Below are 27,344 nucleotides of genomic sequence, written 5' to 3' on the forward strand. Positions count from 1 at the left end.
GTAAGTACAATTTACTTGTCGTTGTGTTTGTGACTGATTTTCAGGTCGCTCTTCACAGGCCTTGCTGTTCTTCAGTGCATTCTGCTACTTCGTTCTGAGCAGCCGACCGTTTTCTAGCCATGTTGCGTATACATACTCCTCGTAGAGTTCGTGCTGTGCCGGGGCTTGGTGTTGGGGTCCTTACCTTGACACAAGTCCAGTCCATGAACAGGGTGGGGAGGAGTTCATGGACCAAGAATTGGTTGCTCCAGCGTGACCAGTTCTGTCATATGCCTTTGCTCCGTGAAATCCATGAGAATAATCCTGATGATTTCAGGAACTTTCTCCGGATGACGGACCCCGTATTTCACCGTTTGTTGGCTTTGCTGACCCCCTATATTAGCAGGCAGGATACCTGCATGAGGCAAGCCATCACTCCAGAGCAGAGGCTCGTCGCCACCCTGCAGGACTTGAAGTTCTCGACAGGCATCCCCCCCCCAGGCTCTGGGCATTATTATCCCGGAGACCTGTTCTGCCATCATCCAGGTCCTGCAGAAGGAGTATATTAAGGTAAGATTTATCCTTTAACATCACATTTTATTGTATATAATGTTTGTTAATATATTGTATTTCTTTCCTCATTCCCTAATTACCATGATTGTAATATGCTGTGAATGTCCCTTTTGTCCTCATGCAAGCTGTTTTTTTTTGTCCTTCATACATATTTGCCTTCACTTACCTCCCCAGCATGCTCTCCTGGCCCTATATTTACCTCGTGTAGTCACTTAACAATGTATTTTGTCCTAGTAGTGCTTTACCCCAAACACCCCCTAAAATGTGTAAAAATGTGATTTGTGCTTTAAATTCAGGCAGAGTGCCAGAGGCTTTTTTTTGGTGTCCCAAAATCATTTGGAACCCTCCCTCCCCCAACTGCTAACTCAGCTGATACCAATCCTCTATCTGCTGACTTTGCCAAACCCATACACACTATACCCACCTCTTTAGTGGTCAGATTTATGGATGAATTCCCCAAAGCATGTAGTGCAAGGGCCTGCCTGAATACTTTTAACCAGTTGCCGACCGCCGCACGACGATGTACATCGACAGAGCGGCACGGGCAGGCAAAAGGACTTACAGGTACGTCCTTGCCTGCCCGCGGGTGGGGGGTCCGATCGGACCCCCCCCGGTGCCTGCGGCGGTCGGCAAATCTCCCCCGGCGATCGGTGGTGAGGGGGAGGCCATCCATTCGTGCCCCCCCCCTCGCGATCGCTCCCAGCCAATGGGATCATTTCCCTGCCTCTGTAGTGTACACAGAGGCAGAGGAAATGATGTCATCTCTCCTCGGCTCGGTAATTTCCGTTCCGGCCCGAGGAGAGAAGACAGGTATGTGAGTGCACCAACACTACACACACAGTAGAACATGCCAGGCACACAAAACACCACGATCCCCCCCCCGATCGCCCCCCAATCACCCCCCCCCTGTCACAAACTGACACCAAGCAGGTTTTTTTTTTTTTTTTCTGATTACTGTATTGGTGTCAGTTTGTGACAGTTACAGTGTTAGGGCAGTGAGAGTTAGGCCCCCTTTAGGTCTAGGATACCCCCCTAATAAAGTTTTAACCCCTTGATCACCCCCCGCCACCAGTGTCGCTAAGCGATCATTTTTCTGATCGCTGTATTAGTGTCGCTGGTGACGCTAGTTAGGGACGTAAATATTTAGGTTCGCCATCAGCGTTTTATAGCGACATGGACCCCCATATACTATCTAATAAATGTTTTAACCCCTTGATTGCCCCCTAGTTAACCCTTTCACCACTGATCACCGTATCACCGTTACGGGTGACGCTGATTAGTTCGTTTATTTTTTATAGTGTCAGGGCACCCGCCGTTTATTACCGAATAAAGGTTTAGCCCCCTGATCGCCCGGCGGTGATATGCGTCGCCCCAGGCAGCGTCAGATTAGCGCCAGTACCGCTAACACCCACGCACGCAGCATACGCCTCCCTTAGTGGTATAGTATCTGATCGCATCAATATCTGATCCGTTCAGATCTATACTAGCGTCCCCAGCAGTTTAGGGTTCCCAAAAACGCAGTGTTAGCGGGATCAGCCCAGATACCTGCTAGCACCAGCGTTTTGCCCCTCCGCCCGGCCCGGCCCAGCCCACCCAAGTGCAGTATCGATCGATCACTGTCACTTACAAAACACTAAACGCATAACTGCAGCGTTCGCAGAGTCAGACCTGATCCCTGCGATCGCTAACAGTTTTTTTGGTAGCGTTTTGGTGAACTGGCAAGCACCAGCCCCAGGCAGCGTCAGGTTAGCGCCGGTCGCGCTAACACCCACGCACGCACCGTATCCTCCCTTAGTGGTATAGTATCTGATCGGATCAATATCTGATCCGTTCAGATCTATACTAGCGTCCCCAGCAGTTTAGGGTTCCCAAAAACGCAGTGTTAGCGGGATCAGCCCAGATACCTGCTAGCACCAGCGTTTTGCCCCTCCGCCCGGCCCAGCCCACCCAAGTGCAGTATCGATCGATCACTGTCACTTACAAAACACTAAACGCATAACTGCAGCGTTCGCAGAGTCAGGCCTGATCCCTGCGATCGCTAACAGTTTTTTTGGTAGCGTTTTGGTGAACTGGCAAGCACCAGCCCCAGGCAGCGTCAGGTTAGCGCCGGTCGCGCTAACACCCATGCACGCAGAGTAGAACTCCATTAGTGGTATAGTATCTGAACTGATTAATATCTGATCCGATCAGATCTATTCTGGCGTCCCCAGCAGTTTAGGGTTCCCAAAAACGCAGTGTTAGTAGGATCAGCCCAGATACCTGCTAGCACCTGCGTTTTGCCCCTCCGCCCGGCCCAGCCCAGCCCACACAAGTGCAGTATCGATCGATCACTGTCACTTACAAAACACTAAACGCATAACTGCAGCGTTCGCAGAGTCAGGCCTGATCCCTGCGATCGCTAACAGTTTTTTTGGTAGCGTTTTGGTGAATTGGCAAGCGCCAGCGGCCTAGTACACCCCGGTCGTAGTCAAACCAGCACTGCAGTAACACTTGGTGACGTGGCGAGTCCCATAAGTGCAGTTCAAGCTGGTGAGGTGGCAAGCACAAATAGTGTCCCGCTGCCACCAAAAAGACAAACACAGGCCCGTCGTGCCCATAATGCCCTTCCTGCTGCATTCGCCAATCCTAATTGGGAACCCACCACTTCTGCAGCGCCCGTACTTCCCCCATTCACATCCCCAACCAAATGCAGTCGGCTGCATGAGAGGCATTTTTATGTCCTCCCGAGTAACCCTACCCAACGAACCCCCCCAAAAAAGATGTCGTGTCTGCAGCAAACGCGGATATAGGCGTGACACCCGCTATTATTGTCCCTCCTGTCAATCCTGGTCTTTGCATTGGTGAATGTTTTGAACGCTACCATTCACTAGTTGAGTATTAGCGTAGGGTACAGCATTGCACAGACTAGGACACACTTTCACAGGGTCTCCCAAGATGCCATCGCATTTTGAGAGACCCGAACCTGGAACCGGTTACAGTTATAAAAGTTACAGTTACAAAAAAAGTGTAAAAAAAAAAAAAAAAAAAACACAAACAAAAATATAAAATAAAAAATAATAGTTGTCGTTTTATTGTTCTCTCTCTATTCTCTCTCTCTCTATTCTCTCTATTGTTCTGCTCTTTTTTACTGTATTCTATTCTGCAATGTTTTATTGTTATTATGTTTTATCATGTTTGCTTTTCAGGTATGCAATTTTTTATACTTTACCGTTTACTGTGCTTTATTGTTAACCATTTTTTTGTCTTCAGGTACACCATTCACGACTTTGAGTGGTTATACCAGAATGATGCTTGCAGGTTTAGGTATCATCTTGGTATCATTCTTTTCAGCCAGCGGTCGGCTTTCATGTAAAAGCAATCCTAGCAGCTAATTAGCCTCTAGACTGCTTTTACAAGCAGTGGGAGAGAATGCCCCCCCCCACCGTCTTCCGTGTTTTTCTCTGGCTCTCCTGTCTCAACAGGGAACCTGAGAATGCAGCCGGTGATTCAGCCAGCTGACCATAGAGCTGATCAGAGACCAGAGTGGCTCCAAACATCTCTATGGCCTAAGAAACCGGAAGCTACGAGCATTTTATGACTTAGATTTCGCCGGATGTAAATAGCGCCATTGGGAAATTGGGGAAGCATTTTATCACACCGATCTTGGTGTGGTCAGATGCTTTGAGGGCAGAGGAGAAATCTAGGGTCTAATAGACCCCAATTTTTTCAAAAAAGAGTACCTGTCACTACCTATTGCTATCATAGGGGATATTTACATTCCCTGAGATAACAATAAAAATGATTAAAAAAAAATAAAAATGAAAGGAACAGTTTTAAAATAAGATAAAAAAGCAAAAAAATAATAAAGAAAAAAAAAAAAAAAAAAGCACCCCTGTCCCCCCTGCTCTCACGCTAAGGCGAACGCAAGCGTCGGTCTGGCGTCAAATGTAAACAGCAATTGCACCATGCATGTGAGGTATCACCGCGACGGTCAGATCGAGGGCAGTAATTTTAGCAGTAGACCTCCTCTGTAAATCTAAAGTGGTAACCTGTAAAGGCTTTTAAAAATGTATTTATTTTGTTGCCACTGCACGTTTGTGCGCAATTGTAAAGCATGTCATGTTTGGTATCCATGTACTCGGCCTAAGATCATCTTTTTTATTTCATCAAACATTTGGGCAATATAGTGTGTTTTAGTGCATTAAAATGTAAAAAAGTGTGTTTTTTCACCAAAAAATGCGTTTGAAAAATCGCTGCGCAAATACTGTGTGAAAAAAAAAAATGAAACACCCACCATTTTAATCTGTAGGGCATTTGCTTTAAAAAAATATATAATGTGTGGGGTTCAAAGTAATTTTCTTGCAAAAAAAAATAATTTTTTCATGTAATCAAAAAGTGTCAGAAAGGGCTTTGTCTTCAAGTGGTTAGAAGAGTGGGTGATGTGTGACATAAGCTTCTAAATGTTGTGCATAAAATGCCAGGACAGTTCAAACCCCCCCCCAAATGACCCCATTTTGGAAAGTAGACACCCCAAGCTATTTGCTGACAGGCATGTCGAGTCCATGGAATATTTTATATTGTGACACAAGTTGCGGGAAAGAGACAAATTTTTTTTTTTTTTTTTTTGCACAAAGTTGTCACTAAATGATATATTGCTCAAACATGCCATGGGAATATGTGAAATTACACCCCAAAATACATTCTGTTGCTTCTCCTGAGTACGGGGATACCACACGTGTGAGACTTTTTGGGAGCCTAGCCGCGTATGGGACCCCGAAAACCAAGCACCGCCTTCAGGCTTTCTAAGGGCGTAAATTTTTGATTTCACTCTTCACTGCCTATCACAGTCTCGGAGGCCATGGAATGCCCAGGTGGCACAAAACCCCCCCAAATGACCCCATTTTGGAAAGTAGACACCCAAAGCTATTTGCTGAGCGGTATAGTGAGTATTTTGCAGACCTCACTTTTTGTCACAAAGTTTTGAAAATTAAAAAAAGAAAAAAAAAATTTTTTTTTTTGTCTTTCTTCATTTTCAAAAACAAATGAGAGCTGCAAAATACTCACCATGCCTCTCAGCAAATAGCTTGGGGTGTCTACTTTCCAAAATGGGGTCATTAGGGGGGGTTTGTGCCACCTGGGCATTCCATGACCTCCGAAACTGTGATAGGCAGTGAAGAGTGAAATCAAAAATGTACACCCTTAGAAATCCTGAAGGCGGTGATTGGTTTTCGGGGGCCCGTACGCGGCTAGGCTCCTAAAAAGTCCCACACATGTGGTATCCCCGTACTCAAGAGAAGCAGCAGAATGTATTTTGGGGTGCAATTCCACATATGCCCATGACCTGTGTGAGCAATATATCATTTAGTGACAACTTTGTGCAAAAAAAAAAAAAAATAAATAAATAAATTGTCACTTTCCCGCAACTTGTGTCAAAATATAAAATATTCCATGGACTCAACATGCCTCTCAGCAAATAGCTTGGGGTGTCTACTTTCCAAAATGGGGTCATTTGGGGGGGGTTTGTGCCATCTGGGCATTTTATGGCCTTCAAAACTGTGATAGGTAGTGAGGAGTAAAATCAAAAATGTACGCCCTTAGAAATCCTGAAGGCAGTGATTGGTTTTCGGGGCCCCGTAAAAAAGTCCCACACATGTGGTATCCCCATACTCAGGAGAAGCAGCTAAATGTATTTTGGGGTGCAATTCCACATATGCCCATGGCCTGTGTGAGCAATATATCATTTAGTGACAACTTTTTGTAATTTTTTTTTTTTTTGTCATTATTCAATCACTTGGGACAAAAAAAATGAATATTCAATGGGCTCAACATGCCTCTCAGCAATTTCCTTGGGGTGTCTACTTTCCAAAATGGGGTCATTTGGGGGGGTCTTGTACTGCCCTGCCATTTTAGCACCTCAAGAAACGACATAGGCAGTCATAAATTAAAGGCTGTGTAAATTCCAGAAAATGTACCCTAGTTTGTAGGCGCTATAACTTTTGCGCAAACCAATAAATATACACTTATTGACATTTTTTTTACCAAAGACATGTGGCCAAATACATTTTGGCCTAAATGTATGACTAAAATTGAGTTTATTGGATTTTTTTTAGAACAAAAAGTAGAAAATATCATTTTTTTTCAAAATTTTCGGTCTTTTTCCGTGTATAGCGCAAAAAATAAAAACGGCAGAGGTGATCAAATACCATCAAAAGAAAGCTCTATTTGTGGGAAGAAAAGGACGCAAATTTCGTTTGGGTACAGCATTGCATGACCGCGCAATTAGCAGTTAAAGCGACGCAGTGCCAAATTGGAAAAAGTGCTCTGGTCAGGAAGGGGGTAAATCCTTCCGGGGCTGAAGTGGTTAAATGGTACTGTTTAAAGTTTTTGTATCTCCTATTATTATCTTGATAGGTAATAGCAGAATGTAAAAATGTGCTAAAATGTGTACAGTGTGTATTTATCTCTGTATTATGACACTTCTTACCTGTCCAGTGGGCTGCCAATAGTGTAAAGTAAGGAGGGGCTGGCCAAAGTAATACACATTATTTAGGCATTCATCTCTCAATGAAGTGGAGAGGGTTACCTGTCCAAAACATCTCCCCCCTCCATAAAATTTTACAAAATGACCCATGGGGGGGGGGGGGGGGAGGAGGAATCTGATAGGTGGACCTTATACCTTTGTCTTTAAATACTCCCTAAAATAAATGTTATACTGATGTTGGCCAAGAATGCTTGTGTCTAATCTGCTTCCCTTGTTTATGTGCAAAATGATTCATTTATTTTTCTTGTTTGACTCCATAGTTTCCTTCCAACCCACAGGAATGGCAGACTGTGGCCTCCCACTTTGCCCAGCGTTGGGACTTTCCTAACTGCAGAGGGGCAATTGATGGGAAACATGTCCACATTGTCCCACCACCTAACTCAGGGTCATACTATTATAATTATAAGGGGTTCAATAGTATTGTGATGTTGGCCGTGGTGTCGGCTACTTATGAGTTCCTGCATGTGGACATGGGGAAGAATGGCCGGATGTCCGATGGTGGAGTCATTGCCCAGGCGGAGTTCTACAGGCGTCTCCAGAATGGCAGCTTGGACTTGCCACCTCCAGAAGACAATGTGGAAGGACTCCCATTCGTCTTTGTTGCTGATGAAGCATTTGCGCTGGGGGACCATCTTATGCGGCCATTCCCGATGAGGACCCTCACCCTGGACCAGAGGGTTTTTAATTACCAGCTGGCCAGAGCCAGAAGAGTGGTGAAGGACACATTTGGAATCATGGCCAGCCGGTTCTGCCTATTTCTTACACCCATACACATGGCGGAGTATAAACTGAATCATATCATCCTGGCGTGCTGTGTTCTACACAACTTTTTAAGGCGAAATTCTGCCAACTATGCTGCCTCAGTTGGGCCTGAGGCCGGAATTCAAGTAAATGAACCAACCCTGATGGCGCTGGAAAGTGGCCGTCCTGGCTTGCCCCCCGAGTGCCCGCGAGGTCTGTCTTAGATACCTTGATTACTTTGGGGGTAGGGGGGCCATCAATATGCCAGACAATGTCTGATACATTTTTAAAATAAAAAAATTATTTTAACTACTAAAATCTTCGGTGACATTTACTGCTTGTGTTTCTTTTAGCTGACCCTGACAGAAATGTCTGGAGTCCTGAAAATGTCGTGATTGTGTAACCTTAAAAAGCACTGTTGGGTGTTATTTACTAAAGGAAAATACACTTTGCACTACAAGTGCACTTGAGCCTGCACTGAAACTGCACTTGTAGTGCAAAGTGGATTTGCCCTTAGGAAATAACCCCCATAGTCACTGAAAACACCAATTTTACCTTAACAAAATTTTAGGAGCATTGAAACAATTATCCACACATTCTTGATTATCAATCTTTTTAATACCAGCACAATCACATGTGCATTTCTAAAAGGTTTTTAAAACAAACCACCATGTTTGTTGAATAACAATTTTTTCGGTAACATTAAAAAAAATTGAAATGTGCATTTAAGGTAAAACAGGCATGTTTCAAACAAACAAGAAATACATAAATATGGATATTACGAAGTTCAATTTTTGTAGAAATTGAAGGCAATATCAGACATGAGTATTTAGAAACTGTGTTTGATATTGCTTTCAGATGGGGTGAAGTCACCCCTGGAAAAGGCAAATTTTGAAGATGCACACAAATTGCCGAATGCCAACATGTGCTAGCTGCCATCACGGGGGATCAAGGGACGTGTTTTGTGAGTGCAACCCCTTCCTCTCAGCTGCTTTATTATTGAGGAAGGGGTTGCACCCCCAAAACGCCTACACTGATCTCCCGTGATGGCAGATAGCACATGTTGACACACTGTGTGCATCTTCAAAATGTGGCTTTTCTATATAATGGCAAAAAATGTTTAACATTTTTACTTTACAAATACCACAAAAAAGGAAGGGATTTGGAGGTGTTTTAAACTCTCCCTAAAACATCAATGATGTTCTTCATTTTGTTTTTAACATCATTGATGTTTTCCAAGTCCCTATTACACCCCATGATCTCCCCGATCAGGATCTGTGCACTTTCACTGGTGAAATGATCTGGATCCACAACATCACGATCACCTAAAAATATAGAAACAAAAACACACCATGTATTATAAATATGCCGGCATCCATCTCTTACCTGAGCCTGTGGTCGCAGACACTGACCTGTTGTGGTGACTATTTCCACCACGTCTCCTTCCTCCTCCTCCTCTGCTTGGCTTTGGGGGATTTCACCTTCTTCATGAAGTGGGGGGTCTGTTGTCTCTTCTGCTGAGTGGTGTCCTCCGAGTCTTTTTTCCCCTATGTAAAAAAAATAGGCATACTTAGCACACAGATATTTGATGACAGAAAGAGGAATTTGAAACATTGCTTTGAAGTGGGGTACAATTGTCTATTTTGGCAGAGTTCCAAGATGAAGAAATATTGTTTTCCTTTGTCAAGCTTGAATACTTACCTGTTTTGTACAAGCTTCACAGATGGAGACACCCCTATAGTATACACTGGAGCACCTGTGTGGGCCCCCTAATAAAAGGGTGTTCTGGTGTCCCACACTAGTGCTCCAGCGTCCAGATGTGTAAACAGCTGCTGAGTGTCCTCTCCTTACACAGAATCTAGTTTGCATTACATTCTAGTTACAAACCCATCTAGACTCCAAAATTATTTTAAGAGAAGTAGGCTAGAAAAAATGTATTCAAATGCATATGGCCAAAACAATGGTGTTTTCAATGCCGAACGAACAATGTTTCCTACAAACGAACAATGTGCCCATGAACATGAAAGTTGCCATTTTAAACTGTACAGCAGTAAAGAAAAGCACATGGAGCAGCACGAACGTAATAAGAATAAAGAATAGGAACACAGGACAACTACTTACTTTTTTGCAGCACTCTCCCGATCCTTCTGTACTGCTCGTGCTCCCTGATTTTGAGGTCCGACCACCGCTTCCTGAGCTGATCCTTGGATCGTCGTACCCCGAAATTCTTCTGCAGACTTTTGACTACTTTTGCCATGATTTTGGCCTTTCTGACATTGGGGTTGGGGTAAGGTCCATACTTCCCATCATAGTCGGCCCTCTTCAAGATGTTGACCATCTCCAACATCTCCCCAAAGGACATATTTGAGGCCTTAAATCGTCTCTTCCGGGATCGGGACGTTTCTGGCTCTGGGCTTTCCACCTCCTCGTTGCTGTAATTAGCACGCACCTGCTGTGTCTCCACCATGTGCTCTTCCCGCACTGCGCCAAACGAGAAGGGGCGGGGTTTCACGCATGCGCAGTGTATATAAAGCGTAACACGCGTGTGTAGTACATACGATCTGTGAGCGGAGGAAGGAGTATCGGAGGCACTGATCGTGATAACAAAGGTAAGATCTAAACTTGGGCCTATACTGCTTCTAGATTGAGGCCTATATGTAACAAGATTAGGAGAGTTTCACCTGACATTAAGGTTTGTCTTGTGTTGTGTCTTGCAGATAAAATGGATGGCTTCAATGACCACAACTTCCTCCCCCTGTTTATAGGCAAATACAGGGAGCTGCCCTGTCTGTGGCAGGTCAAACACCCCCAATATAATAATAAACAAAAGAGGCAGGCAGCGCTGGAGAAACTGCTGGAGTTGGTGAAGCCGGTGGTCCCCACAGCAACAATCCCCTATTTAAAAGCAAAAATTGGTGGTCTGAGGAGCACTTATCTTAGGAAATGCAAGAAGGTCACGGATTCCCAGAGATCCGGAGCTGCAGCAAATGACGTTTATGTCCCCAGGCTGTGGTACTATGAGAGACTGCGATTTCTGTCAGACTAGACTGAAGTCAGGGAATCCCTCTCAACCCTTCCTTCCTTCCACCCTATCTTCCACCCCAGCTGAGGCTTCTGATGTCCAACCTGGGACTTCCAGCCAGGAAGAAGTGGAGGAGCCCAGCTGGAGCCAGGTATAGCATTGTTCTACCGATTTCTGGTCAATAAATAAATGATGTTTACTAGATGTTATTATTGATCACTAATTGCTGATTTAATAAAGTGTTTTACATATCAATAGACAGTAGTGGGCAAAAATAATTGGGACAAGAATGAAAAATGCTGAATCCGAATTATAGTCTGTTATATTTGTTAACATTCAATTTGCAACAGTCATGAGGTGAAAATTGTGTGTGATTGATGAATAAAAAACTAAAACTATGTCCCTTTTTCATACACAGGAAGACCTCAGCCAGGAGGAGGCTGTGGAATGTGGCACACAGGAGGAGGCTGTGGAATGTGGCAGCCAGGAGGAGGCGGGAGTTAGTGGGAGCCAGGAGGAGGTGGGGCTAAGTGGCAGCCAGGAGAAGGCCGGGCCCAATAGGAGCCTGACAGAATCGCAGGTTCCTCCCCTTCGCCTTCCAACCAAAAGACCCAGGAAGGGGAGTAACGTGCAGGATTCAGGAGGCTTCTGCGTCCCTCAGAGCCTTCCCCACTCCTGAAGAGGCCTTTGCCTGCATGGCTGCCACAAAACTGCAGGGCATACAGAAGGGGCAACGCCTCATGTGTGAGGACCTTCTAACACTAACTAAGGGGGTGAGGGGCGAAATCACACACAAAACCCACCTGTGTGAGTTGGACCATCCTCCTCCTGCCACAACTCCACCACCACAGACACAGCGTGGAAGGAAGACCAGAGAATGATGACCCTGGGTTCAGTCTGGTCTGACAAAAGATGCAGGCTCTTGTATGACCACAGCCTGGGGACATACATGTCATCTGCAGCTGTTCATGATCTCTTGGACTTCTGGACCAGACTGCACTCCCTTAGATATGGACTCCTCAAGCCACCAATTTTTCAGTAAAATAATTGATGTGTGCCCTGGGGGCCAAAGGCTTCGCCAATCTCTGCTGTTTCTCCAGCGTTGCCTCCCTCTTTGTTTGGTTCTGATCCCTTAATAAAGGATTTTGTGTTTCAATTATACTTGCCTATGTGTGTTTTCCATCAAAAAGGACAGTTTGTTTGTGAGGAGGCAGGTACATTTCAAAAATACAATGTGAAATTAACAAGAGACACCAACACCAAGCAACCTCCTTGAGATTAAATAATACAAGATAATAATGGTGTGGTGGTAACTTGACACACAAAACACACCCAAAAATATTCAGGATGTAAAATCAAAAAATAAAAAAAATTAAAAACACGATCAGGCTTGAAAACAATACAAACCAAAAAAACAAACATATATCTTTTTTGTTAGATGTGACAAATCAAAATATATTTATGAAATCACGATAAATAATAAAGAAATAAGTTTGTGAGAAGTCTGTGTGAATATCAGCAGTAAAACTACTACATTCTTCTAGCATTATAAAGAAGAAGAGAGTGCGCTGCATTAAACAATTTTAAACATTGCAGCCTGACGAAAGTGCTATATCCATTCCGAACACTAATTTTACCAGACTGCGCTGTTCCATCTCGGAATTTCTTCTGGGCATGCGTGGCACTTTGTGCATCGGAAATTGTCTACACACGGTCGGAATTGACGCGATCGGATTTTGTTGTTTATAGCCTGCTCTCAAACTTTGTGTGTTGGAAAATCAGATGGAAAATGTCCGATGGAGCCCACACACGGTCGGAATTTCCGACAACAAGCTCCGATCACACATTTTCCGTCGGAAAATCCGACCGTGTGTACAGGGCATTACTGTTATACTGTAATGTTACTTTGTTTTATTGTTAACCTTCATTTGCTTAGCAGGTAAGCCATTCAGTTGCAGCGCGAATTTATTTATCTTGACAGCAACAGTGTTTGCTCCCACGATACATAAAGCCGTGACTCCAGCGCTGTACGGGGTGATTTCACCACCAGTTAAAAAATAGAGCATATATGCTGAAGCATGGGGGCAGCAGGGGCAGAGGAGCGATTTGCTCCCAACTTTTGGGGTGGATGCTCCCATGCTTCAGCATATATAAATTGGGCATGTATACCCATCATTAGAAGTGGGTGGATGAAGGGAGGTATTCTAATGGTGGGCATACCCACCGATCAATCTCTTTTTTTCGTTCAGCCCACAGGCTGCATGAAAAAAAAAGATTACAATATATGCCCAACTGGTATGTTGCTGGACTTTGAGTGGTCATACCAGAATGATGCCTGCAGGTTTAGGTATCATCTTGGTATCATTCTTTTCAGCCAGTGGTCGGCTTTCATGTAAAAGCAATCCTGGTGGCTAATTAGCCTCTAGACTGCTTTTACAAGCAGTGGGAGGGAATGTCCCCCCCCCCCCCACGGTCTTCCATGGTTTTCTCTGGCTCTCCTTCCCAACAGGGAACCCGACCGAGAATGCAGCCGGTGATTCGGCCAGCTGACCATAGAGCTGATCAGAGACCAGAATGGCTCCAATCATGTCTATGGCCTAAGAAACCGGAAGCTACGAGCATTTCAGGACTTAGATTTCGCCAGATGTAAACAGCGCCATTGGGAATTGGGAAAGCATTTTATCACACCGATCTTGGTGTGGTCAGATGCTTTGAGGGCAGAGGAGAGATCTAGGGTCTACTAGACCCCAATTTTTTCAAAAAAAGAGTACCTGTCACTACCTATTGCTATCATAGGGGATATTTACATTCCCTGAGATAAAAATAAAAATGATTAAAAAAAAATGAAAGGAACAGTTTAAAAATAAGATAAAAAAGCAAAACAATAATAAAGAAAAAAAAAAAAAAAAAGCACCCTTGTCCCCCCCTGCTCTCGCGCAAAGGCGAATGCAAGCGTCGGCCTGGGGTCAAATGTAAACAGCAAATGCATCATGCATGTGAGGTATCACCGCGAAGGTCAGATCGAGGGAAGTAATTTTAGCAGTAGACCTCCTTTGTAAATCTAAAGTGGTAACCTGTAAAGGCTTTTAAAAATGTATGTAGTTTGTGGCCACTGCACGTTTGTGCGCAATTTTAAAGCACGTCGTGTTTGGTATCCATGTACTCGGCTTAAGATCTTTTTTATTTCATCAAAGATTTGGGCAATATAGTGTGTTTTAGTGCATTAAAATTTTAAAAAAGTGTGTTTTTTCCCCAAAAAATGCGTTTGAAAAATCGCTGTGCAAATACTGTGTGAAAAAAAAATGAAACACCCACCATTTTAATTTGTAGGGCCTTTGCTTTAAAAAAATATATAATGTTTGGGGGTTCCAAGTAATTTTCTTGCAAAAAAAAAAATTTTTTTCATGTAAACAAAAAGTGTCAGAAAGGGCTTTGTCTTCAAGTGGTTAGAAGAGTGGGTAATGTGTGACATAAGCTTCTAAATGTTGTGCATAAAATGCCAGGACAGTTCAAACCCCCCAAATGACCTCATTTTGGAAAGTAGACATCCCAAGCTATTTGCTGAGAGGCATGTCGAGTCCATAGAATATTTTATATTGTGACACAAGTTGTGGAAAAAAGACAATTTTTTCTTTTTTTTTTGCACAAATTTATCACTAAATTATATATTGCTCAAACATGCCATGGGCATATGTGAAATTACACCCCAAAATACATTCTGTTGCTTCTCCTGAGTATAGGGATACAACATGTGTGAGACTTTTTGGGAGCCTATGGCGTACGGGACCCCGAAAACCAAGCACCCCCTTCAGGGTTTCTAAGGGTGTCAATTTTTGATTTCACTCCTCACTGCCTATCACAGTTTTGGAGGCCATGGAATGCCCAGATGGCACAACCCCCCCCCCCCCCAAAGCTAGGGGGTAGACACCCCAAGCTATTTGCTGAGAGGTATGGTGAGTATTTTGCAGACCTCGCTTTTTGTCACAAAGTTTTGAAAATTGAAAAAAGAAAAATACATTTTCTTCATTCTTCATTTTCAAAAACAAATGAGAGCTGCAAAATACTCACCATGCCTCTCAGAAAATAGCTTGGGGTGTCTACGTTCCAAAATGGGGTCATTTTGGGGGGTTTGTTCCATCTTGGCATGTGTAAGCAATATATCATTTAGTGACAACTTTTTGTACATTTTTTTTTTGTCATTATTCAATCATTTGGAAAAAAGGAATCTGACAGGGAGTAGATTCTATGGGTGTGCCACATCCCAAATGCATAGAAAAAAAAGCAATAGTTCCCCTGAAATGGGATTTTGAAAGCACTACCACACAAATAGTACAATATATAAATAATGATTTTATTGAATAGCAAAAAGAAATATATACAAATCCAAAACATACAATAACACATGTGATGAGGTGAACATGAAAATGAATACAAATAAGAATACAATGGATAAAAAAGGACCGTCAATGAAAGTAGGTAGGTCTCACTGAACTAATTCAATCACTTGGGACAAAAAAATAAAATATTCAATGGGCTCAACATGCCTCTCAGCAATTTCCTTGGGGTGTCTACTTTCCAAAATGGGGTCATTTGGGGGGTTTGTACTGCCCTGCCATTTTAGCACCTCAAGAAATGAGGCAGTCATAAACTAAAAGCTGTGTAAATTTCAGAAAATGTACCCTAGTTTCAGGCATGGACTGGCCATTGGGACTACCAGGAGTTTCCAGGTAGGCCGAATGGCTCAGTGGGCCAGTCAGGTGCAGTCCTGGAGCCGCTCATCACTGACAGTGAGTGATCGCGATTTCACTCCTGTCAGGAGGAGCTGCTTCCGCAACTTGCTGGAGAGAGCATTAGGCAATATGCTCCCTCCGGCCTGCAGGGGGAGATGGACAGCCGGCAGACTTTCCTTCCTCTCTCCCCTTAGCACTTGTTTATCACATGACTGAAGAGAGGAAGGAGAAGCTGCCTTCAAAACAGTGAGTACATGTGGGAGGGGGAGGAGAGGGAGGACTCTCTGATGTGAAGGGGACTGCTGGTGGGAACTTTGATGTGAAGAGGACTGCTGGTGGGGACTTTGATGTGAAGAGGACTGCTGGTGGGGACTTTGATGTGAAGAGGACTGCTGGTGGGGACTTTGATGTGAAGAGGACTGCTGGTGGGGACTTTGATGTGAAGAGGACTGCTGGTGGGGACTTTGATGTGAAGAGGACTGCTGGTGGGGACTCTGATGTGAAGGGGACTGCTGGTGGGGACTCTGATGTGAAGGGGACTGCTGGTGGGGACTCTGATGTGAAGGGGACTGCTGGTGGGGACTCTGATGTGAAGGGGCTTCTGATGGGGACTCTGATGTGAAGGGGACTTCTGATGGGGACTCTCTGATGTAAGGGGGGCGCTGTTGGAGACATAGAAGCTATAACTTTTGCGCAAACCAATAAATATACGCTTATTGACTTTTTTTTTACCAAAGATATGTGGCTGAATACATTTTGGCCTAAATGTATGACTAAAATTGAGTTTATTGGATTTTTTTTTATATAACAAAAAGTAGAAAATATCATTTTTTTTTCAAAATTTTCAGTCTTTTTCCGTTTATAGCGCAAAAAATAAAAACCGCAGAGGTGATCAAATACCATCAAAAGAAAGCTCTATTTGTGGGAAAAAAAGGACGCAAATTTAGTTTGGGTACAACATTGCATGACCGCGCAATTAGCAGTTAAAACGACGCAGTGCCAAATTGTAAAAAGTCCTCTGGTCAGGGAGGGGGTAAAACCTTCCGGGGCTGAAGTGGTTAAGAAGTAGCGCTGCCTTCTCCTTGTCTGGATAAAGGCATAGCCAATAATGCATGTTTTCTGGCCTCAAAGGCGTGCAGGCCTTTTGGAAAAATATCCTTTTGTGTGGGGGCAGACATAGTGGATCCCTTAAAGCATTTGGAGAGTGGATGAGTGCCACCACACAAGGAGCACTCATGGTTATACCTGCAAGAGAAATTCCATTTACATTGTGACTCATTAAAGGCATGACAAATGCCTTTTTTATAAGCAGAAGCAATATTAGGGTTAGTGGTCAGCTGTTTAATAAAATCTTATGTCCTTCATACCCCATTGTAAATTGGGGTACACAGACAAATTTTGAAGATAAGACTCGTCACAATAAAACCAGCCTAAACCACCAAAGCTTCTATAAGCTTCCAGGACTATTTCCAAATGCTGGAATAAGCCACTACATTTATTAGGAAATGTTTTACCCATATTACCAGAGAATATGCAATAGGCATGCAACCAGTTGTGGAAGGTTCTGGCAATGGGTCTACGCCGATCCTCCGCCAACCTGTCATCACCCTTCTTTACAGTAAATTCCTTAGAAAATGGTAAAAGTGACAGGATGTCAATATATTCGCCCTTCCATATCCTTTCTTTAAGAGACATAGAATGGTGAAAACCTAGAGGAGAAATTTCACATGGAAGAATTTCCTTTAACCACCTCAATACTGGGCATTTTCGCCCCCTTCCTGCCCAAGCCATTTTTCAGCTTTCAGCGCTGTCGCACTTTGAATGACAATTGCGCGGTCATACAACACTGTACCCAAATGAAATTGTTATCATTTTTTCCCCACAAATAGAGCTTTCTTTTAGTGGTATTTGATCACCTCTGCGGTTTTTATTTTTTGCGCTATAAACAAAAGAAGAGTGACAAGTTTTTAAAAAAACACAATAATTTTTACCTTTTGCGATAATAAATATCCAATTTTTTTTTCTTTAAAACAAATTTTTTCTCAGTTTAGGCCGATATGTATTCTTGTACATATTTTTGGTAAAAAAAAATTGCAATAAGCGTATATAGATTGGTTTGCGCAAAAGGTATAGCGTCTACAAAATAGGGGATAGTTTTATAACATTTTAATTTTTTTACTGGTAATGGTGGCGATCTGCGATTTTTATCATGACTGCGATGTTGCGGCGGACACATCGGACACTTTTGACACATATTTGGGACCATTCACATTTATACAGCGATCCGTGCTATAAAAATGCATTGATTACTGTATAAATGTGACAGGCAGTGAAGGGGTTAACACTAGGTGGTGATCGAGGGGTTAACTGTGTTGCTAGGGAGTGATTCTAACTGTAGGGGGCGGGGACTCACTAGGGGAGGAGACCGATCGATGTTCCGCTGTACTGGGAACACATCATCGGTCTCCTCTCCTCTGACAGGACCGTGGATCTGTGTGTTTACACACACAGATCCATGGTCCTGCTGTGTTACCGGTAATCGCGGGTGCCCGGCGGACATCGCGGCCGCCGGGCACGCGCACCGGGTGCCTAGTGACACGGCGGGCGCGCGCGCGCCCCCTGGTGGCCTAGGAAAGCGAGGACGTCATATGACATCCGCCCGCAACGAGAGCTGCGCCGCCTGGCTGTCAATTGACGGCCGGCGGTCGGCAAGCAGTTAAACAAGATTCGGGAACTGAAAAGGAAGAGTTATGGCACGTACACACGATCGGACTTTTTGACCGGACTGGTCTGACGGACGCCGACGGACCAAATCCGGTGGACAATCCGATTTTGTGTGGGCTTCACCGGACTTTTCCCGTCACAAATCTGACGGACTTTAGAGTTGGAACATGCTTCAAATCTTTACGTCGTAACTCCGCCGGACCCAGAAATCTGCTCGTCTGTATGCTAGTCCGACGGACAAAAACCCACGCTAGGGCAGCTATTGGCTACTGGCTATCAACTTCTTCATTTTAGTCCGGTCGTACGTCATTACGTACAAATCCGTCAGACTTTTGTGTGATCGTATGTAGTTAAGTCCGTTCGTTAGAAAGTCCGCCAAAAGTCTGTCGAACTTTTGTAGCCGAAAGGTCCGACCGTGTGTACGCGGCATTAGAGTTAATTATAGGCGCAACTGGATAAGACATGGTTAAATTAGACCAAACCTGTGCAGAAGAATCCTGAAAAGCAATATGTTCACTGGCAGGAACTGTCAGAATAGACACCATTTTGGAAGTAGACAAGGCTTCTGCTATTTTTGATAAGGAATCTACAAGCTTAGATAAAGAAGAAATTTTAATAGCGTTATCAATAACAGCCTGCTCACCTAAAGAAATGGGAGAAGCCATTTGAGGTATTGAAGCTGCAGTCTGATTTCCATCCAGCAGATGGTGCCTTAATGATGGAGGTTCAGCTAGACTTACAATGACAAGAGATGCAGAAGGGGGGAGAGAAATGCAGGGGGCGATCAAGCTGAGCTTCAGACCGCCCACTGCTCCTATGGACCGAGGAAAGAGGCTGCCTTCTTTTGGAACTGCGTGTACCCTGATTCACAGGGACTTGCTGCTTCAGTTTCTCCTGCTTTACCTCGGCTCTCTCGGGCATGGCTGTGGATGTACGAGGACGCTCTGGAGGGAGACTCCGCTGTGACCTGCGACATAGGTGCTGGCCTGGCTGTTCTTCAGGTAGATTCAGTAGCAGGGGGGAGGCTGGACGGGCTCCGGCTGACAAATTGTTAGCAGCATATCTTCCTGCTGGCTCGTACACAGGTAGGAGGTTGAGGTACCTTGTTGCTGTGTGGTATTAACCCCTGTTACAGCTCTGTGCTGTTCAATAGTGGAATCTTCTCTGTACTGGCTGCCTTGTCCCTCATCAGTCTCCAGGCACCGGCGCAGCCACTCATCTCCACCAGCGCTTTCAGCTTTCTCCAGCAGTCTTCTTAAAAGGGTCTCCAGAAGCTTGCAGTGTTGCTGCCGACTACTCTGAGTGAAGACTGCTGAGAGAAAAAACCCTCTTATAGGGGATTTGAAGATTCTGGAAGGTCCTGGAAGAAACTAGAACTTTTCTTAAAAGTGCAATAAAATAATATTGTACAACTGAGACATGGTCGGACTTTTCGACCAGACTTTTGACAGACTTCCGCCGGACTTTTTTTACGAACGGACTTGCCTACACACGACTGGACTTTCCGACAGACTATGTCCGCCAGTCTTCCCGACGGAGTTACGACGGACTTTCCGAATGAACAGACTTGCCCACACACGAACAAGTCCGTTCATTTTGAACGTGACTCAGGTACGACGGGACTAGAAAAGGAAGTCAATCTCGTCGCTTTAGCGGTGAGATTGACACCTTGCGAGCCCCGTAGCGGGGCATACCAGGCCCTTAGGTCTGGTATGGATTTTAAGGGGAACCCCCTACGCTAAAAAAACGGCGTGGGGTCCCCTCAAAATCCATACCAGACCCCTATCCGAGCAGCCGGCCGGTCAGGAAAGGGGACGAGCGGCCCCCACCCTCCTGAACCATACCAGGCCGCATGCCCTCAACATGGGAGGTGGGTGCGTTGGGGGAGGGGGGTGCTCTGCGGCCCCCCCACCCCAAGTCCCCATGTTGATGAGGAAAAGGGCCTCTTCCCGAGGACCCTGGCCGTTGGTTGTCGGGGTCTGCGGGCGGGGGGCTTATCGAAATCCGGGAGCCCCCAGATCCTGGCCCCACACCCTATGTTAATGAGTATGGGGTCTTCTTCCCTCATCTCTTCTTCCGACGTTGGCACGACGTTCTCTCCCGCTGTAATGCTGTGTGAGCGCTCCGCAATAGCTTATATAGGGGGTGACCCCACCCCCTTATAACGTCACAGTCCCTGGGCATGCTGGGACTGTGACGTCATAAGGGGCATGGTCAACATCACCTGGTGACCACGCCCCCTTATGACGTCACAGCCCCAGCATGCCCAGGGACTGTGACGTTATAAGGGGGTGGGGTCACCGCCTATATAAGCCATTGCAGGGCGCTCACACAGCATTACAGCGGGAGAGAGTGTCGTGTCAACATCGGAAGAAGAGAAGAGGGAAGACGACGATGCAGAAGTCCGGGCCACCGCTAGCAAAAGAGCGGCAGAAGATAGCGGAGGAGCCGGCAGAAGAACCGAACACCGGGAGAAGAGGCCGGAGAGCGGGAGAAGAACCGGACACCGGGAGAAGAGGCCGGAGAGAGCGGCGAAGTCGGAAGAAGACCCCCGAAGTCGGAAGAAGACCCCCGGAGCTGTCTAATAAATTACTTTAAAAACCTGTCTAGTGTGTTTTTTTATGGACAGTTTTTCCCTAGGTGAATGGGTAGGGGTACGATGTACCCCATACTCATTCACATAGAGTGGGGGGCCGGGATCTGGGGACCCCCTTATTAAAGGGGGCTCCCGGATTCCGATAAGCCCCCCCGCCCGCAGACCCCAACAACCAATGGCCAGGGTTCTCGGGATGAGGCCCTTGTTCTCATCAACATGGGGACAAGGTGCTTTGGGGTGGGGGGGCCGCAGGGTGCACCCCTCCCCCAAAGCACCCACCCCCCCATGTTGAGGACATGTGGCCTGGTATGGTTCAGGAGGGGGGCGCTCGCTCGTCCCCACCCCCTTTCCTGACTGGCCGGGCTGCATGCTCGGATAGGGGTCTGGTATGGATTTTGGGGGGACCCCATGCCGTTTTTTCATCGTGGGGGGTTCCCCCTTAGAATTCATACCAGACCTAAGGGACCTCGTCGCCTCCCCCTCGCGCTTGCCGCAATAGGAAAATTTGTTTTACCTATTGCAGTGAGCGCGAGATGCAGTACCCTGCCCTTGCGTCGTATCTGGTCTGTCGGACCAACATACAGACAAACGGGCTTTCCGTTAGGAACGGAGTCCGGCGGAGTTACGACGTAAAGATTTGAAGCAGGTTTCAAATCTAAAGTCCGTCGGATTTCTGACCGAAACGGTCCGTCGGAAGTCCGATGCAGACCACACACGGTCGGATTGTCCGCTGGATTCGGTCCGTCGGACCAGTCCGGCCGGAGAGTCCGCCCGTGTGTACACGACATAAGGGGCCGGTCCCGACCAGTGGCCGGTCAGCCAATGACAGCTGATCACATGATCAAAACAAAAGCTCCGTGATCCTTTTTCTTTTCTCCTCACGCTGAGAGCGCAAGGAGAAAAAAAAGGCGATCACCGGCTTATCAGCAAGGGACATCGGTACCAAAGAGGAAGAGGCAATTCTGCCTCATATGTGCCACCAGTACCCCCTGCCAGTGCCACCTATCAATGCCCATGAGTGCCGCCTATCAATGCCCACCGGTGGTGCCAATCAGTGCCACCTAGCAGTGCTGCCTATCAGTGTAACCGATCACTGCTCATTGCCACCTATCAGTGCCCATCACTGCCACCTATCAGTGCCCATCAGTGCCGCCTCATCAGCGTACATCAATGAAGGAGAAAAATTACCTTTTTTAAAATTTTATAACAAAATATAAAAAAAAATTTAAAAAAAATGTTTTTTTTTTTTAAATTCTGTCTTTTTACATTTTTTTTAACAAAAAATAAAAACTGCAAAGGTGATCAAATACCACCAAAAGAAAGCTCTATTTGTGAGAAAAAAATGATAAAAATTTTACTTGGGTACAGTGTTGTATGTTCGCGCAATTGTCATTTAAAGTGCGTCAGCGCTGAAAGCTAAAAATTGGTCTGGATAGGAGGGGGGTTTAAGTGCCCAGTAAGCAAGTGGTTGAGGGGGCAATCTAAAATACACTGATGCTGAGGCAAAATGCTGTTGCCATTTTAAGCAATAGGAAAGCAGCCGCAAGCCCATGAAAAGTGGGCCCAAATGAATTGAGCCTGCTTTTTCCCAGTATTTATCGGCGTAGCACACGCACTTTTCCACCCTGAAAACAGAGAGCAAATCATGTGTGCGTGTTGTATGCTAATATTTTACCTGGGCTGCCTTACACAGAGCCAAGATTTCCAGTTTACTCGGCGCTCGCAATCACACACAGTCCCACCTCCTATGATAAACGTCACATGTCCCAGCACTGGACCAGTGTTCTGTCTATCATAGGAGCCAGTCCAAGAGGCGGCACCGCGTGTGACTGCGAGCGCTGCGTAAACAGGAGATCCCTCTGTGTAATCCGATGTTCTGTCAAAATAGCCAATTTCACAAGAGCTCCAATTACGTCACTTCTGTAAACAATCAGTAATTGGAGATCGACGACTTGCTGTTTGACACAACACCCGCAAATGTATACACTCCTGTACATGATATTATGAGTGGACATTGTTAGTCCGCTCCAATACTAACCAACAAAATGGCCGCCTCCAAGGTGGCAACAACTTTTACCTCAGTTGCTGTTCTGGCAAAACAGCAAGCTCTTCCTGTACACGTTTGCCAGTATTGTGTCAAAACAGCAAGTCGTCAAAATCTCCAAAAACTGATTCCTTACAGTAAGAGGAAGTGAAGTAATTGGAGATCTCGATGAATTGACTATTTTGACAGATCGCCAGCACTGATCAGGCTACATTGATGGGCAATGGCAAGGCTGCAGACGGGCACTGATCAGGCTGCAATTTTTAGGCTGCAGATGAGTATTCATAAGGCTGCAATGATGGGCAATATGCAAGGCTGCAGGTGGGCGCTGATCAGGCTGCATTAATGGGCAATGGTGAGGCTGCAGACACTGCTCAGGCTGCAATGGTGAGGCTGCAGATGGACACTGATCAGGCTGCATTGATGGGTACTGACCCTTATTTTGCTTCAAAGTTCTTTATTTAAAACTTACGTTTTTTCCAGAAACTTCTCTATTAAAACTAAAGGTGCGTTATATGCCAATAAATATGGTAATAGTTTTCTATGTGCCTTGTTCGCACGGCAATGAAGCCCCTGGGTGCCAAGCAGTGCGTTGTGAAAGTATGCATGTCTCTGCAACAGACTGGCACCCGGTAGGAGGGGAGGAACATCCTCGTAGATTGCTGTGGTGATCTGACCCGGAAGTGGGTGCGGGTATCTGTCAAAACAGATTATGTAATAATGCATTAAAGTGTTTGTACACCAATGCCAGAAGTCTGCCAAGCAAAATAGGCGAGTTGGAAGCTCTGGTGCATGAGGAGAGCTATGATATAATCGCTATTGCTGAAACTTGGCTTCAATCCTCACATGACTGGGCTATTAATATTCCTGGCTATGCACTCTTTCAGAGAGACAGGGTAAAACAGAAAGGTGGCGGGGTCTGTCTCTATGTGAGAAGTGATCTCAAAGCAAATGTGAAAGAGGACCTGGTTGATGGAGAGTGTGATGAGTCTGAAGCATTATGGGTGGAACTGCATATAGATGGGCGTAGTTCAAAGTTAATCATTGGAGTTTGTTATAGACCACCCAATGTTAATGAGGAGGTGGAGACTCAGCTCCTTGCACAGATGGAAAGAGCTGCAAGGGCTGGGACTGTGATAATAATAGGGGATTTTAACTACCCAGAAATTGACTGAAGTAATGGCACTGCTGGGACAGTTAAAGGGCAAAAATGTATAAACCTATTACAGGACAATTTTATGGTCCCGTTTATTGAGGCCCCAAATAGGAATGAAGCTCTGTTGGACCTGGTAATCTCAAACCATGCAGAGCTTATTACTAATGTCCAGATAAAGGAACACCTGGGTAGCAGTGATCATAACATGATTTCATTTGATGTTAGCTGTAAACAAGAAATACATACGGGAAAGATAAAAACACTTAACTTCAAGAAAGCAAATTTTCCAAGGATGAGGGCTGCTCTCCAGGATTTAGACTGGGAGGGAATATTTGCATTGTTAACCACTTCAGCCCCGGAAGGATTTACCCCCTTCCTGACCAGAGCACTTTTTACAATTTGGCACTGCGTCGCTTTAACTGCTAATTGCGCGGTCATGCAATGCTGTACCCAAACGAAATTTGCGTCCTTTTCTTCCCACAAATAGAGCTTTCTTTTGATGGTATTTGATCACCTCTGCGGTTTTTATTTTTTGCGCTATAAACGGAAAAAGACCGAAAATTTTGAAAAAATTATATTTTCTACTTTTTGTTATAAAAAAAATCCAATAAACTCAATTTTAGTCATACATTTAGGCCAAAATGTATTCGGCCACATGTCTTTGGTAAAAAAAATGTCAATAAGCATATATTTATTGGTTTGCGCAAAAGTTATAGCGTCTACAAACTAGGGTACATTTTCTGGAATTTACACAGCTTTTAGTTTATGACTGCCTATGTCATTTCTTGAGGTGCTAAAATGGCAGGGCAGTACAAACCCCCCAAATGACCCCATTTTGGAAAGTAGACACCCCAAGGAAATTGCTGAGAGGCATGTTGAGCCCATTGAAAATTATTTTTTTTTGTCCCAAGTGATTGAATAATGACAAAAAAAAAAAAATTACAAAAAGTTGTCACTAAATGATATATTGCTCACACAAGCCATGGGCATATGTGGAATTGCACCCCAAAATACATTCAGCTGCTTCTCCTGAGTACGGGGATACCACATGTGTGGGACTTTTTGGGAGCCGAGCCGCCCCGGGGCCCCGAAAACCAATCACCACCTTCAGGATTTCTAAGAGCGTAAATTTTTAATTTCACTCCTCACTACCTATCACAGTTTTGAAGGCCATGAAATGCCCAGATGGCACAACCCCCCCCCCCCCAAATGACCCCATTTTGGAAAGTAGACACCCCAAGCTATTTGCTGAGAGGCATGTTGAGTCCATGGAATATTTTATATTTTGACACAAGTTGTGGGAAAGTGACAAATTTTTTTTTTTTTGCACAAAGTTGTCACTAAATGATATATTGCTCACACAGGCCACGGGCATATGTGGAATTGCACCCCAAAAATACATTTAGCTGCTTCTCCTGAGTATGGGGATACCACATGTGTGAGACTTTTTGGGAGCCTAGCCGCGTACGGGGCCCCGAAAACCAATCACCGCCTTCAGGATTTCTAAGGGTGTAAATTTTTGATTTCACTCTTCACTGCAGATCACAGTTTCGGAGGCCATGGAATGCCCAGGTGGAACAAACCCCCCCTAAATGACCCCATTTTGGAAAGTAGACGCCCCAAGCTATTTGCTGAGAGGCATGGTGAGTATTTTGCAGCTCTCATTTGTTTTTGAAAATGAAGAAAGACAAGAAAAAAAATTTTTTTTTTCTTTTTTCAATTTTCAAAACTTTGCGACAAAAAGTGAGGTCTGCAAAATACTCACTATACCTCTCAGCAAATAGCTTGGGGTGTCTACTTTCCAAAATAGGGTCATTTGGGGGGGTTTGTGCCACCTGGGCATTCCAAAACTGTGATAGGCAGCAAAGAGTGAAATAAAAAATTTACGCCCTTAGAAAGCCTGAAGGCGGTGCTAGGTTTTCGGGGTCCCGTACGCGGCTAGGCTCCAAAAAAGTCTCACACATGTGGTATCCCCATACTCAGGAGAAGCAACAGAATGAATTTTGGGGTGTAATTTCACATATTCCCATGGCACGTTTGAGCAATATATCATTTAGTGACAACTTTGTGCAAAAAAAAAGTGTCTTTTTCCTGCAACTTGTGTCACAATATAAAATATTCCATAGACTCGACATGCCTCTCAGCAAATAGCTTGGGGTGTCTACTTTCCAAAATGGGGTAATTTTGGGGGGTTTTGAACTGTCCTGGCAGTTTATGCACAACATTTAGAAGCTTATGTCACACATCACCCACTCTTCTAACCACTTGAAGACAAAGCCCTTTCTGACACTTTTTGTTTACATGAAAAAATATTTTTTTTTTGCAAGAAAATTACTTGGAACCCCCAAACATTATATATTTTTTTAAAGCAAATGCCCTACAGATTAAAATGGTGGGTGTTTCATTTTTTTTTCACACAGTATTTGCGCAGCGATTTTTCAAACGCATTTTTTGGGGAAAAAACACACTTTTTTAAATTTGAATGCACTAAAACACACTATATTGCCCAAATGTTTGATGAAATAAAAAAGATGATCTTAGGCCGAGTACATGGATACCAAACATGACATGCTTTAAAATTGCGCACAAACGTGCAGTGGCAACAAAATAAATACATTTTTAAAAGCCTTTAAAGGCCTTTACAGGCTACCACTTTAGATTTACAGAGGAGGTCTACTGCTAAAATTACTGCCCTCGATCTGACCTTCGCGGTGATACCTCACATGCATGGTGCAATTGCTGTTTACATTTGACGCCAGACCGACGCTTGCGTTCGCCTTAGCGCGAGAGCAGGGGGGGCAGGGGTGCTTTTTTTTTTGCTTTTTTTTTTTTTTTTGCTTTTTTATCTTATTTTTAAACTGTTCCTTTCATTTTTTTTTTTTTTATCATTTTTATTGTTATCTCAGGGAATGTAAATATCCCCTATGATAGCAATAGGTAGTGACAGGTACTCTTTTTTGAAAAAATTAGGGTCTATTAGACCCTAGATCTCTCCTCTGCCCTCAAAGTATCTGACCACACCAAGATCGGTGTGATAAAATGCTTTCCCAATTTCCCAATTGGCGCTCTTTATATCCGGCGAAATCTAAGTCATGAAATGCTCGTAGCTTCCGGTTTCTTAGGCTATAGAGATGTTTGGAGCCACTCTGGTCTCTGATCAGCTCTATGGTCAGCTGGCTGAATCACCGGCTGCATTCTCAGGTTCCCTGTTGAGACAGGAGAGCCAGAGAAAAACCTGGAAGACGGTGGGGGGGGCATT

General features: G+C 44.7%; 1 protein-coding gene across 3 annotated transcripts in view; it reads left to right on the top strand.

Annotated features, from left to right (window-relative positions):
- The first annotated feature begins 19,057 nt into the window (after positions 1-19,057).
- SPDL1 (spindle apparatus coiled-coil protein 1) overlaps positions 19,058-27,344 on the top strand; it is a 140,691-nt gene continuing 132,404 nt past the window's right edge. Inside the window, exon 1 of one of the 3 annotated variants that reach the window (XM_073620722.1) lies at positions 19,058-19,290. In XM_073620722.1, the coding sequence (XP_073476823.1) occupies positions 19,219-19,290 (72 nt within the window). In that variant the 5' untranslated portion in view covers positions 19,058-19,218. The remainder of the gene's footprint in view (positions 19,291-27,344) is intronic. The other 2 variants (XM_073620726.1, XM_073620724.1) reach the window with 2 other exon arrangements.

Source organism: Aquarana catesbeiana, linkage group LG03, assembly GCF_042186555.1.
Source record: "Aquarana catesbeiana isolate 2022-GZ linkage group LG03, ASM4218655v1, whole genome shotgun sequence".
Classification (NCBI taxonomy): Eukaryota; Metazoa; Chordata; class Amphibia; order Anura; family Ranidae; genus Aquarana; species Aquarana catesbeiana.